At 40.3% G+C, this 13,729-nt stretch overlaps 1 protein-coding gene across 1 annotated transcript in view; it reads right to left on the minus strand.

The window, feature by feature from the left end:
• Positions 1-209: 209 nt before the first annotated feature.
• COL12A1 (collagen type XII alpha 1 chain) overlaps positions 210-13,729 on the minus strand; it is a 134,461-nt gene continuing 120,941 nt past the window's right edge. The window contains exons 59-64 of the mRNA XM_084826903.1: positions 9,165-9,200; positions 8,993-9,059; positions 6,184-6,372; positions 5,792-5,860; positions 4,556-4,726; positions 210-1,287 (exon numbers count right to left, since the gene is read on the minus strand). Coding sequence (XP_084683029.1) covers positions 1,106-1,287; positions 4,556-4,726; positions 5,792-5,860; positions 6,184-6,372; positions 8,993-9,059; positions 9,165-9,200 — 714 coding nt within the window. The 3' untranslated portion in view covers positions 210-1,105. The remainder of the gene's footprint in view (positions 1,288-4,555; positions 4,727-5,791; positions 5,861-6,183; positions 6,373-8,992; positions 9,060-9,164; positions 9,201-13,729) is intronic.

Genomic DNA, 13,729 nt, shown 5'->3' on the forward strand with positions numbered 1-13,729 from the left:
ACCTTTAAAGCATGGAAAGTACTGCTTGAAATATAATGCTGACCTCAGCTCCTAACATAAACTACTGTCCATTGTTCAACATTCTAAACTGCAACGTGCTGCAAGATATATTCTTCTGAAAGTAATATAATATTTCTGATCATTTATTTTCCATGACAATAAAACCTCTGAAGTCTGGAAGATTCCCAACAATAATACGCACAGCCATATAAGTTTTCAGTAGTTTTATTGAAAAATGCCTCTTTTGTTTCAGAAATAAATAATATAAGGCAGTGAAATTCACAATTTGCAGTTAAAATATAAAAGCAGCAATTCTATATCCATAGTCTTGCAAACAATTTCCAACTGCTTTATTTTTGATAACTACGAAACATTATATTCTGGGGGAGGGGAAATCATACTAAATATACAACACAAACATGCAATTTCATCTTTGCAGGATTGACTGCAATTTGGCATAAATGTTAATGTCTCTTAAACAAGGAAATTTAAGCCATTATTTTAAAAAAAACAACCTGTATCCAGTTGATACAATGATGTCAGCTATATTATTTAAGGTTTGTGGTTGTTAAAGAGATGTATAAGAGCTGTATATGCCCTGCAAGATATAAGCAAAGACAGAAGAAATCTGACACGTGAAAAGAGAAGTTTCTTGTTTCACTAGACAATGCAGATTTGTAACATGACTGAACTGCGAGTAAGTATTTGATGAGGAAGAAAAGTATGAAGCAGGCTCCACTGCTGAAGCATCCAGCCTTAAAACACTGGTAGCAGCTGTGAAGGTTTTCCCTTTTATTAATTTACTTAAGGAGAATGAACCCCTGTGATAATTTTAATGCACTCGTTAAACTTCTATGCAGCCGCTGTAAGCAAAGGTATTTTACAAGCACTTCAAGCAAGAATGAGATCTATGATAACATTTATTGCTATTCCCACATGGGCCTGATACCTCCAGAAGAAATAAGCACACTTCTGCTTTGGAAACACTGGATGAGACATAGGCACACCCAACCAACTCTGTATGTATCTCCATACGCAAGGATAGCAACAACAGAAACAAACAACCCAAAAGGGAGTGGGGAAGGGAAATAAGGAAGGCAATCACTTATGGTTTTGTTTTTGCTTTCTTTGGTAATGACCTTTTCCAGCGCATATGTTCCGGGTATCCGGGTGAATGCATATCAGCTCCATAGTCCTCATATTCATCATCTCTTCTTTCAGATTCCACTGGTACTATGTAGGGGTCACTTTCAGGCTGGTAGGGTCCACCTTCAGGCGCATATGGCTCTGGTTGAAAATAGTCGTCCGATTGAACGTTATAGTTATCGCGTATCTTTGAATCCACAGATACTTTTAAAAAGCTGTTTTTCGTTTGTTTTAGTAATGCTGGGGTGGGTGAAGAACTTTATGTCATTGATCTTAAGTTCAGTTGCTTAGAAGTGAGTTTCATTTTAAAAACTCAAGCTACTTCCAAGTGAAATGATGCTAAGCCAGTGATTCAGGCAGGAACTCTGATACACATTTGTATCATTTCCCTCAGACAAAAGGAATTGTGCACGAAGCTGCCCTTGACTTTAAAAGGAAAGGGGAAGCCTTCTCCTACCAGAGCTCCTTGTGCATGCCAGAGAACACATGTGATTCACAATTGGGGGCAATGTGTTATTCATTCGTTTATTTATTTCAGAAACTTTTATGCTGCCTTTGAAGACAAGACGTTTTCCTGAGGCAGTTTACAGTAAACCAATTTTAAACAAAAAATAATATAATAAGATCAGTATCTGAAACATGATAAACTAAAATCCTATGTACGTTTACTCACAAGTAAGTCCCCCAGTGCTCAAAGGGATTTAATCCCAAGCAAGCAAGCAAGCACAGAATTGCAATTTAGTCTCTACCATTAATTTTGCACAATATACATGTAATGATTAATAATTCAAATTCTTTTTCAGGCCATTTGGGGGAGGAGAGAAAGGTATTAAACAAAGAAAAAAGAAATCCTTGTAAAAGATAATGTAAGTCTCAGATATATAATAGCGAAACAAAATTAATCTTGGCGCTTGGAGTACTTAAGGAAGCATTTAGGCTTCACACTAGCTAAGGTTAAGTCTTTATTAAATTCCATCAAAAGCAATGGGGACTTATGTTAGTCACAACTAATTTGTTTCATTCATTACAGTGGGACATCGACACATCTAACTTTAGTTAAAACAGGGCCTTAATGTACATTTTAGTAATTCTTAGCATTAGCACTTAACTGAAAGCGAATGAATGAAGTTGGTAAATGTTTTTGTCAAGCCGGGAAACCTCAGGCATATAGTTTCTATGGGAAAGATCCAATGGTGCCCTCCTGTTATCACCAGTGCAGAGGCGTAAATCAGTGCTTCTACAATGTAAGTAGCACAATGGGGGAAAGCGCTGCTGCTGAATTTCAGTGGCAAATCGCCGCTTTTTCCCATCGTGCTAGTTATGTTGTCCAACCATTGGTTTACACTAGTGTAACATCATTAGTGCTAGCACTGGGACACCATTATTCAGCGTTCTAAACTGCAATGTGCTGCAACTCCTGTATGGGTGTGGCAGATGTCTACACAAAGTTATCACCACTGGCAATGATCAGTGAAGACTATATTCTGATAGTGTTCCTTATATCATACTGAGCTAGGGCTGGTAATGGAGGAACACCAAACACTGCAGGAAAACCAGAAGCAAAATTAATTATAGTTTTGGTTATATATTTGTAAGAAGATTACATATACAAAAAAGCCCCATGCCCTGAATTAAAAAAGATGAGAATGGTGACAACAACAAGCAACAGAGAGAAAGATTTCAAAAGGTTTCGAAGAGGTTATGATGGCACACAGTAAAAAGCAGCAGCAGCAGGCTTTAATGCAAAAAGCATGATGTGATGATGTTAACTAATTTTAGTGGACATGATCCCAGACAAATCATTTACAAGCCAAAATTAGTTTACTATTTACATTGTCATTTCTCTTCCACCAAGTTAAATGTTTCATGGTGTTACATCCATTAGTTAGTAGTTTAATAAGCCTCCATTGCCACTGAGACTTCTAGTGACTTCTTTTGGGTATGAGGTTGGAGAGAAGAGTACTGTTAAGGAGGTTGGGGTTACCTCCCTTGCTTTACCAAATACAACACATCCTTGTTGTTTACTGCGTTCAAGACTTGTTAGTAAGTACATATAAAAAATAATCTGCTCATCTTATGAGGCCAGCACTATTCATTTAACCATTATCTATGGCGAAATATCCATACAGATACACTTCCTATTAAGCACGTGCACAAACATCTCAGAAACCGGATTTTCATTGTATTCAAACTGTAAGCAGCACTGGCGACTTAGAAAGTGTGTTAGCCGGAACCTGAAACAGGTCAAAGATGGTGTTAGTTCTCAAGGTAGAACGGCTGTGCAAAAATATTTTTTCATTCATCTAGATCCATCTATGAGGGTTAAATTATAGGTATATATCTATATATGTATACCAGGCTGCTCTCTGGAAGAGTAGCACTGCAGTGTTATTTTCTATTTTTAAAAAATGAGATTAATTATTGATTTTGTGCAAGTTCTGCATGATAAGTTTGTTCTATTAAATTTGTTCTACCCATCAACATTAAGTCCATGAATTTGTGTGTACATATATATATATATTCACGTATACATGCACATTATGATAGTGGCAAACAACATAACCAACAGCAATATCATGTTATGGATTATACGGTGCTACAGTGCACACAAACTAGTAATCAATACTGTGGGCCTGGACTCCTTTCTTGAGAGATGCCCTAGATTTATGGCACATACTATTTTGGGTGTTATTCCCTTCCCAGTTTTTAATGTTTTGGTGCCCCAGTAGCTATAGCTATCCAGCATTTTTGTTCCTTTGGCAGTTCATTGTCTGAAACTGCTTCTTCTCAGAAGAAATTTGTGTCATTCAGTAATATAATCACAGATTACATGGAATTTAACTCAGCACAAATTGTGAGATGGTGGTCTCCCTGTTCCCCCCGGTTGTCTGCACTGTATCACAGAATGACATTCGGTCTTGGAAAATTTGATTTCAGGTACTAATTTTGTATAGATAATCCCAACATTAAGGATGCACGCAGAAATGGCACACAACTGTGTTCTTTTTACTTTAGATGAGTGGTCAACCTTGTTCAGAAGAAGTAGTTTGGTGGGAAGAGGAGAAGGAGAAGAAGAAGAAAATGGTCATTTAAATCCTAAAAGCAAAATTAATATTCTCCTAAAATTGTATATATTACAAATAAACTGCTTCTGAAACATAATCAATACTTTTTGCTTAGAACAAAAACATATTTCAAATACATACTGTAGAAGTACTCTTAAAAGCAATCTGAATTGTAATTTCTAGATCTAGCTCAGTTAGACAGATTAGACTATCGAACAGTTGGGCTACTGTTTAGTTCTGAATCCAATTCACTGTATGTTCACTAGAAGATCTCCTTCCACAGCACTATCCAAACTGAACAAACATTTCAATACTCAGTGAAGCTTAAGTTCTAAATAACCTACCTGGATATCCTTGACCATTGTAAGCAATGCTAGCACACTGGGATGAATCACAGTATCCAGGGGGCCCAGGGGGACCTCTGATACCCGCATTGCCAGGACGGCCAGGTGGCCCAGGTGGTCCCCGTGAGCCTGTAGAACCTGGTGGCCCAATTCTGGATTCCCCTTGTGGACCTAATTTTTGGATGAAAAGGAATATATCTATACAATTCAATATGAGGCAGTCTGATAAAGCGCTTGGCAAAACTGATGTCTAGACTACACTCAGGCATACAATTAAGACATTTTTCTATTTGGTTTCTGCATATGGTGTCAATGAAACAACCACAGAGAACCCAAGATGCAACTCATTGTTAGTTATTTCCCTAATGTTAATTCACAGAAAACTGCTCTGGCAAAATTTGAGTCTGCTAGTTTACATCCATTCTGTGTAAGGTGCAGGGATCTCAAGAGGCACTTCTACATTAGGTAAGCACACTAGACTTCAATTAAAGCCTAGGACTGCCTTAGTTCTGGTACCCTGAAGCTTCAGAATGGATGAGATAATGTTTTCTTTGGAACAAGTTATATTCATGGTTAACAGAAATGTAGCGCTTTAATTAAGTGGAGCTAAAATTTGTTGCAAGATTCCTAGAGATTTTGCAATGAAAAAGAAAATGTTTCAACTAGTAAATTAAAGGCAGAAGCAATGAGACAGTCTGACTACCCTGCCAAGACATAAGTGAATGATCAAATAATGCACCACTAAGGAAAAGTAACTGTGAAGGTTTCATATTCTATACTATGCTGTAACTTTGTATACTATGAAGTGATTTATAACTGAAGGGGGGCGAGGGAGAGAGAGAGAAAGAACAAAACCTAATTCTCCCTCTAAAAGGCTAACCTAACATTTTGATTCCAGGGGGATAATGGCTGAATCTACACATAGGCATAGCAGTTACACCGTTATCATAACTATTGGCGCCCAATGGTGTCACGTGTACCAAGAGTTATGATAATGGTATGATAATGGTATAACTGCTATGTGTAGATTCAGCCAATGTAAAATTTCAAGTTGAATACAAACTTCAAAGATTTGATGGACATTTTCATGCTGACATGTAAGTGTGTCAGCATGAAAACATCAAAAAGCTTATTAATCTTGTTTCCTAACATTAAAAAGCTTATTCATCTTGTTTCCTAACAATATTGCATTTTTTCTTATACAGCTCTGTAATATATTAGATGCAGAAAACTCACCTGGTGGCCCAGGCAAACCTCGTGGTCCTTGTGATCCAATCCCTCTTTCACCTTTCTCTCCAGATAGCCCTAAAGCACAAAAAAAAGGAAAAAAGATGCCCCACAAAAGTATGTAAGTTATGTCAGAGAAATAATTGTTCATGCTTGTGAAACATATAATTTACAGTCCATTCTTTTATGCTGCCCCTGCTTGGTCCAAGAAGCACATGGAGGAGGCGATATTAAACCATTCTCATTTTCCTGAGCTTCAGTTTAAAATATGCTGTTTGGTGTGATGGCTGCCCTATGGAAGTTCTAAGCACTGATGTACCAGTGAAGCATTCCTCTCCTTGGCAGGAACTGGCGTCTGCTAATAAAAAAAAAAAAGCATATGTGTTTTAAGTGCAACACACCTCTGTCTCCAGGTGGTCCTTGCATACCAGGTGTGCCTGGGAACCCTGGCCTGCCTCCAGCCCCAGGTTCTCCTCTTGTCCCAGCAGGTCCAGGGGGTCCTGGCGGCCCAGGGGGTCCTGGCTCATTGCGATTAGAATAGTGATTATTTGGAATCTGATTCAGCATCTGGTTAAAACGGGTCATTTGGCCTTTGGAGAAATAAAATGAGTTAACTAAAAGCATGCACAACACAATTTTCTTTAAGGGTAAACAAATCACAGTTCTGCTTCCTGCTCTCACAAGCCCATTCTAGACCATCACTGGTTAATTTGGTTACACAACCCTAGATAAAATGAATAGTATAAACTAATCGAATGAAAAGAGGAAGGGAAGTGTTGGCAGCTGATGACAAAGCTGAAACAAACACAACTGATCATGCTAAAACAGCACATATTTTATCAGTAAGGTCTTTTCTTAAGAGTGTGACACACACAAAAGTCTAATTCCAGTTTGCATGTACTGTACGAGTAGATTAGTGCAGTGACTGGAGACCCAGTCAAACGTGACTCTTGCAATTCTTGACTGATAGAGAATGAAGAGCTGGGTGAAGATACAGGAGTCACATACAGGCCTCCTTCTCTCCATAATGAGCCAAACACAGCCAGCATTTGCCAACATTGCTGCCACCCCAGGAAAACACCAACTTTCAGCAGCAGAGAGAGGGGCAAAAATAGCCTGCATTTGTCATCACTACGGATGTTGGATAAATTTGCAATGAATTCAAATGAGATCTCAGATTTCTACGAATCGGGAATGTGACCTGTGGATTCTGCAGTAGACCAGCTTTTTCTGAGTTACATAGATTCCATGGACTTGTGGAACAGTTTTTACTTTTGGGGAGGATTTGCACTAATGCCATTTGCACAAGTGAGCATTAGTGTTAATGTGCACTCGTACAAGTGTGCATTAGCGCAAGTGTGCACTAGCACAAATTAGCACATACACATTTGCAGTAATGTGCCTTAGCACAAGTGTGCATTAGGGCATGTGTACGTTTGCAATCAAACAAAATTCTTGTACAAAAAATCCAATTCCATCAATGAGTGGATGATGGAATGAAAGACATTTGACAATCCACGAAACAAAAGATGGAATGGATTTAACAAAATCTGTACATCCCTAGCTCCTGCCAGTGAAGACTACAAAGTAGGGATGTACGAAATACTCACCTGGCTCCGCACCGGGTCATCCGCGGAGGGGGGGAGGCGCTCCGTCCCTCCCCCTGGAATCCTCCCTGGCCGGCTCCGCAGAGCCACTAGCCAGGGCCGGCTGCAGCTGGAGTTCCAGCCGCAACCGGGCTGCTGCAGCCACAAATGGTGGCCATCGTAGTGGCCGCCATTTGTGTCCTTGAAAGCAGCTGTGATAGGCTACGTAAGTATTTATGTAGCCTATCACGGTAAAGGCAGCCACGCAAATGGCAGCTGCTACGCCATTTGTGTGGCTGCCTTTACTGTGATAGGCTACGTAAATACTTACGTAGCCTATCACGGCAAAGGGCAGGGGCGCAAATGGCGTAGCGGCCGCCATTTGCGTCCCTGCTCTATGCTGTGATAGGCTATGTAAATACTTATGTAGCCTATCATGGCTGCAAGAACACAAATGGCGGCCGCAGCAGCCTGGCCATGGCCGGCAGGGAGACCAGCCAGAGCCGCCGCTGCCAGAGCTGCCGCCAGAGCTGCTGGCGGAGCCGCCGCCACCACTGCATCCGCCCCGGGTAAGTTCCATCCCGGGGGGATTCCGCGGGGTGGCGAGGGGGGAGACCATTCCACCACGGATTCCGGGGGGATCCACTGGAATCCATAGTGGAATTTTCTGACATCCCTACTACAAAGCAGCAGCAGTAGAGAGAAGGACCGAACCTAGCCCTCACTAGTCACCATTGTTGCTACCACAAAAAGCGGTCGACTAACAGCCACAAAGGAGCCAAGCCCAAATGCATCTGTCATGGCTACTACCATTCTAGAAAATCAACTGCCAGCATTGGAGGAAGGGACATGAATCAGACCTCCAGTTTCCTATCGAATATTGTTTTCCATATGATGACTTTTAAGTTTGCTGCAATTCTGTATTGATTTGTTCAATAAAAATCTCATTTTACCACCTTGAGCATGCCAATAGAATGTGGGAAATAAACTTGAACTTGTGAACAGCCACTTGCATGTGATTGCCTGTGGTAATTCAGAATTGCCTCCAGCTCTGCTGGATTTTGACCACTAAGCCAGCAAGAGGCTAAGGTGGCCATTGACACATTGGGGGAAATACATTACCAAAGAGGACAAAAGAAGGCACAGGTTTGCATAACACTTCTATGTTATTTGTATGTGGAGATGCAAATTTAGAAATAATTAGTATAATTTAAATAGGAATACAATACATCTCACGATGGTGAGAAAAGCTCTGTCTAGATGACCTGTGTACCTGCTTAGTCTGCTCTCCAGGTGCTAACTGCTGATAGGCAGCTTCAGGACACCTGATCTGCTTCTTATGCATTTTTATCTTTAAAAGAGACTTGGATTGGACAGCCAAAGAAGACACCTTCAAATAGAGACCTGTCCTCTCACAGCCCTTCAAACAGAGGCCTGCCCTCTACAGTAGGGCGCATGTCCACCCTACAAGTGGCCCACACATTTGGCTTTACCCACCAGCCAACCCACTGCCTAATCTGATAAAGACTCAACCCAGAAGACTATGCTTAAATTTCACAACACAGTCTGACAACATGGTAAACAGAAACATGGTTTTTGATGTGTATTTTAAAGCATTGTTTACCGTTTATCATTTGTTCGCAGACTTGTCTTGCAACAGATCGCATCAAATGTTGGGAAGCAATGTCTCCCTTAATAAATAGAACAAGACAGCTATTAGACCACAGTGCGCTCCTTTGTAAGAGACAGTATTTAATAAGCTATAAAATGTAAATGTGTGTTAAGCTTGTACTTACTCGGTCACCTTTTTCACCTTTCAATCCAGCTGGACCCTGTAACAAATTAAATCTATCAGAGTGTATCACAGAATTCTATTATATAACACGACAAAATGAGAAAGAAAAAAGCAAGAGTGAATGCAAAAATGTTAATATGGGCTGATTCAGCATAAGATGTGTTTGTCGGGAATTCCTGGGCTTGAACCAGAAACCTCATGCAGCTTAGGCCTGGTCTACATGTACAGGAAAATGATGAGGTGATAAAATTCTAGGCCAGATTGTACCATTCTAGACTGCAAGTGAGGATGCCATAATTGAATGCACTCCTATGGAAAAAAAATCCATGCAAGAAAAATACTAGCACAGGAGGAAGTTCTAGCCCAGCTTGCTTCCTGCTGTACTAATGTTCTGCTTAAAATTAAAAAAAAGTATATCCAGAATCATTAAAAAGTATGATCCCTCCTCTGTAATCTGAAGTGGTAGATTCCATTCTACCACCTCAATACCTTCCTCATTACGCTGCATGCGTAGACCAGATCTAACACTTATGTGTTAGCTCACTAGACTACGTGTGATTAGGCCTCAGAGCCCTCTTCATACACAAAACGGAATGAAGATATGCAGTATCAAAGCCGGTGATTGCTAGGCACTGTGAAGCCTCTGGATTGGTCAGGCCTAGGGATGTACGAATTGTGTACCTTCGGTGCCACTTGACTTCCGCAGTTGAAGCCAGTGCTCCGTTCTGCCATTCACAAGCATTCGGAATTCTCTTTTTTTTCCGCTCTGAAAATTACGAACATAAATCCGTACCGACAACCCTAATTCCGCTGCCCAGCCATCTCCGTGAGTCTGCATAACATCTGTAAGAATCACTGTTTTTCGTAAATATTTACGTTTTTTAAAAAAATTGAAATCCTCTGTCTCCATTTACTTTCAGCCAAAACACTTCCTCTTCCTAGGGGCTTCCCAAAAGAAGGCTGTCTTAGGTGTGCCTGAGCGATAAACTCTTTGTTTAAAGCAACGCTGTTTTAAAGAAAGAAAAAACCTTTTAAAATGACCATGCCGGTCCTGGAGCAGCATGGTCATTTTAAAAGGTTTTTTCTTTCTTTAAAACAGCGTTGCTTTTAACAAGGAGTTTATCGCTCAGGCACACCTAAAACAGCCTTCTTTTGGGAAACCCCTAGGAAGAGGAAGTGTTTTGGCTGACAGTAAACAGAGACAGAGGATTTCAATTTAAAAAGAACACCCACAAACAAGGCGGTGAGCACAATTCATTAAAAAAAACACATGTATTTATTATTGGAATATACTACACTGCGTTTTTATTTACAAAAATTTCGCGACTCTTTGCGGATGACAAAAAAAAAGCCGCATGACAGCTGGCTCCGCAGGACCTCGTTGTGCCGTTCCGCAGAGGATTCCGTGGCACGGACTGAAGGGAATTTGATTCCATTTCAGTCTGTGGCGGAATTGTCTGACATCCCTAGTCAGGCCTAGTATAACTACTAAGAGCCTGACCATCTGCTTGGCCTTGTCAACAGAACATTTAGGGCAGTAACTTATACATCACCAAAAAAGAAGACACGTATTTGCATGAAATGTACATGTACTATTTTATATGTATAGATGCAAATTTAGAAATAATTGTTCAGTCGTTAAGTCATGTCCGACTCTTCGTGACCCCATGGGCCATAGCACACCAAGCCTTCCTGTCCTCCGCTCTCTCCTGGAGTGTGCTCAAGTTCATTTAGAAATAATTACTACACTTTAAATAGAAATACAATACATCCCACCATAGTGATAAGACCGTGAGCTGTACGTCTGCTCGGTCTGCTGTCCAGGCATGAACTGTCGATAGGCAACTTCAAGGCCTCTGTTGCTTGCCCTCCTTATGGTTCTTTATCTTTAAACTCATCTTGGACTGGACAGCCCCTCAAACAGAGAACACCTTTGACTAGAGGGCTGTTCTCTGACAGGCCTTCAGATACAGGACTGTTCTCTGTAACGTAGAACACCTGGCCACCTAAGAACAGTATCTACAGGCAAGGGCCTGTAGAGGAGAACCTACTGCACTACAGCCCTAGCCCCAGCAGAGTCCTCAGTTTCACTTCCAGCAACAGACACTGTTCTGGATATGCTTCTAGATATGGGGCTGGCCAGTACAGAATCCTCTAACTGCTTTTCACATTTTAGCTGGGTCATTTTGGTATCCTTAGAAACCAGTTACTGAGGGTCCTAGACAAGAACAATTCTAAGAAGATGTTTCAAAAATTATGCCACTGCGTGTCCGGATGATCAGTGCGGGAAACAACACAGCATCAGTTGTTTCCTCTGCCCCTGTGTGTCCTGGTCATGCGACTGGGATTACCCTAATTACCCACACCACGGGTTTCTGTCATCTGAACCTGGTGCGTGGTGTAGGCATAGTACATTTTCAGCCACCCTACAACCCATGGCTTGCAGTGTGGGTTACAGGGTGGGTAAAAATGCACCATGCCCACGCAACATGCCAGGTTCCGATGACACGGCAACTTGTGATGCGGTGCAGGCAATTAGAATAATCTCAGTCGCACAACCGGCGCACGTGGGGGTGGGGGAAACAACTGAGGCTGCATTGTTTCCCCCACTGGTTGTCTGAACAACCTCAGTATTTATTTTGTTTCCCTTAATACTTTTGTTCTTGTTTAAAATATTAAAGTGTTGAACCATTAATTTAACTAATTGATAATGAGGCTTGATAATGAGTTGCCCAGGCAACTATTTTCATTAACTAGAATATATAGCCTTTCTTTAACAACAGCAAAAGTTATCTTGTTACCTATCCTTATTTAAAAGCAACACTAAAGGAGGAGTCAGTCAGGATTAACCTTTCAAAGTGACTGTGAATTGCTGTACTGTTATATGTACTTAGCGCTATGGAGACTCTCAAAAACAGTGTTCTGGAAATATACATTCATAATCCAGCCTGTAAATAGAAGTTTGTATGTGCAACTCTCCCACAGTGTTTTGAGAATTTAGCCTCACTGTTTACATTCCTTTGTCAGCAAAGGGAAAAGCCAAGAAACCTCCTGACACTTTTCCTGAAGAAATGTAATTAGCATATTTAAGCTGCATTTTGGAGATTTTTAGAACTGCACGACAGTGATCACACATGGATATATTTATTGTCCGTTTGAAACCAGTTTATGTTGTTTTGTCTGTCAGCAAGATGGAATTCCCTGCTTCAAATAATCCAAATAGGAGACATAATGTTGTCTGAACTACTAGATCATTATCAGAAAACCAATAACCCACCCTAGGAAATTTTATACATTTGAGAGAGTTCCGCCAGTCTTTCTGTCACATTTCACAGAGTCTCTCCTTCACAAGTGACTAGAGCCAGAGATGTTTTGGATGCTTTAACCTATATCACCCACCCACAGTAACATTCTCCACTTTTGTTGTATAGTATGATCAAAGTCAATTTGGATTAGTCCATTTTGCTTATATTAAAGTCAAGATGATGGTAACTTATCAGAATCAATAATACTAGAAACTACTAATGCTAAATTGCTGTTAAATTCCCTTCCTATTGCTTTCTGAGTAGACTCCACGTTTTGACAATGGGTGTCAAGAATGTGTGACAATTCTGTGATTGGGGGGGGGGGGAGAAAAAGAAATAACTATAAAATCAAAAATATTTTCACTGGTAAGCTCCCTGAGGTGAATTATTAGTCATTTGTTAATCATGCTTAACGTTATTTCATCAGAATAGCAAAAGTAATAACTAAATCTGGCATTGGGTAGTTCCTTTCAAACTTTCACAATGCGCTCTCAAACTACCTCAATGATACACTATAATAAATTATTCCACAAGACAGGGCTGGAACATAACTGGATATAATTAACAGAATGGCAGTATTTCCACAATCTTGCACTGAGATCATGAACATTTAACTGAACAAAGGGAAACAGTTACATGAGGGATAGCTTCAGATGCATGGAACTCAGCTTGGGTCACACTGACCCAGGATGCAGACAAACATGCAAAAGCCTGGCTGTTTACATATTTTTTATTTTATTTATTTCATTTCTATACCACCCAACAGCTGAAGCTCTCTGCCTTCTGTTTTCATAGTTGTTTGTTACCTTCCAGACTAGTTAGAATGGAGCAACATCAATAATTCTGACTGAAAATAGAAGGAACATGTGCTCATAAACAGCGCTAGAAATTTATGGTAATAGCAGAACCACTCCACAGAGAAGAACAAGAGACACAGTATTCCAAGAGTTATATCCCAATGGACAAAACTTCTAGCTCCCAAGCCAAAGTGATTCTCCCCATTCTTTTCCTTGTCTAATATGATTTTTTTCCCATGAAGACATGAAATCAGCTCAAATATGGATACATCAAACTGGTTTCCTAGAAGAAGCCCGTAGGATTGGAAAACATTGATTTGAAGAATAATTATCTTAAAGTCTTTACTTGGATTTTCAGAGGACATGCATGAAAAGAAAGGACTTTTCTAAAACTGTAGCTATAAAATCATCTACATCTCTTCAGCAGAGCAATGTTGCTAGCACCTGTACAGAGCTGCCACATG

Source organism: Heloderma suspectum, chromosome 1 (assembly GCF_057233095.1).
Source record: "Heloderma suspectum isolate Gila_16-S chromosome 1, 16-S_ref, whole genome shotgun sequence".
Taxonomy (NCBI): Eukaryota; Metazoa; Chordata; class Lepidosauria; order Squamata; family Helodermatidae; genus Heloderma; species Heloderma suspectum.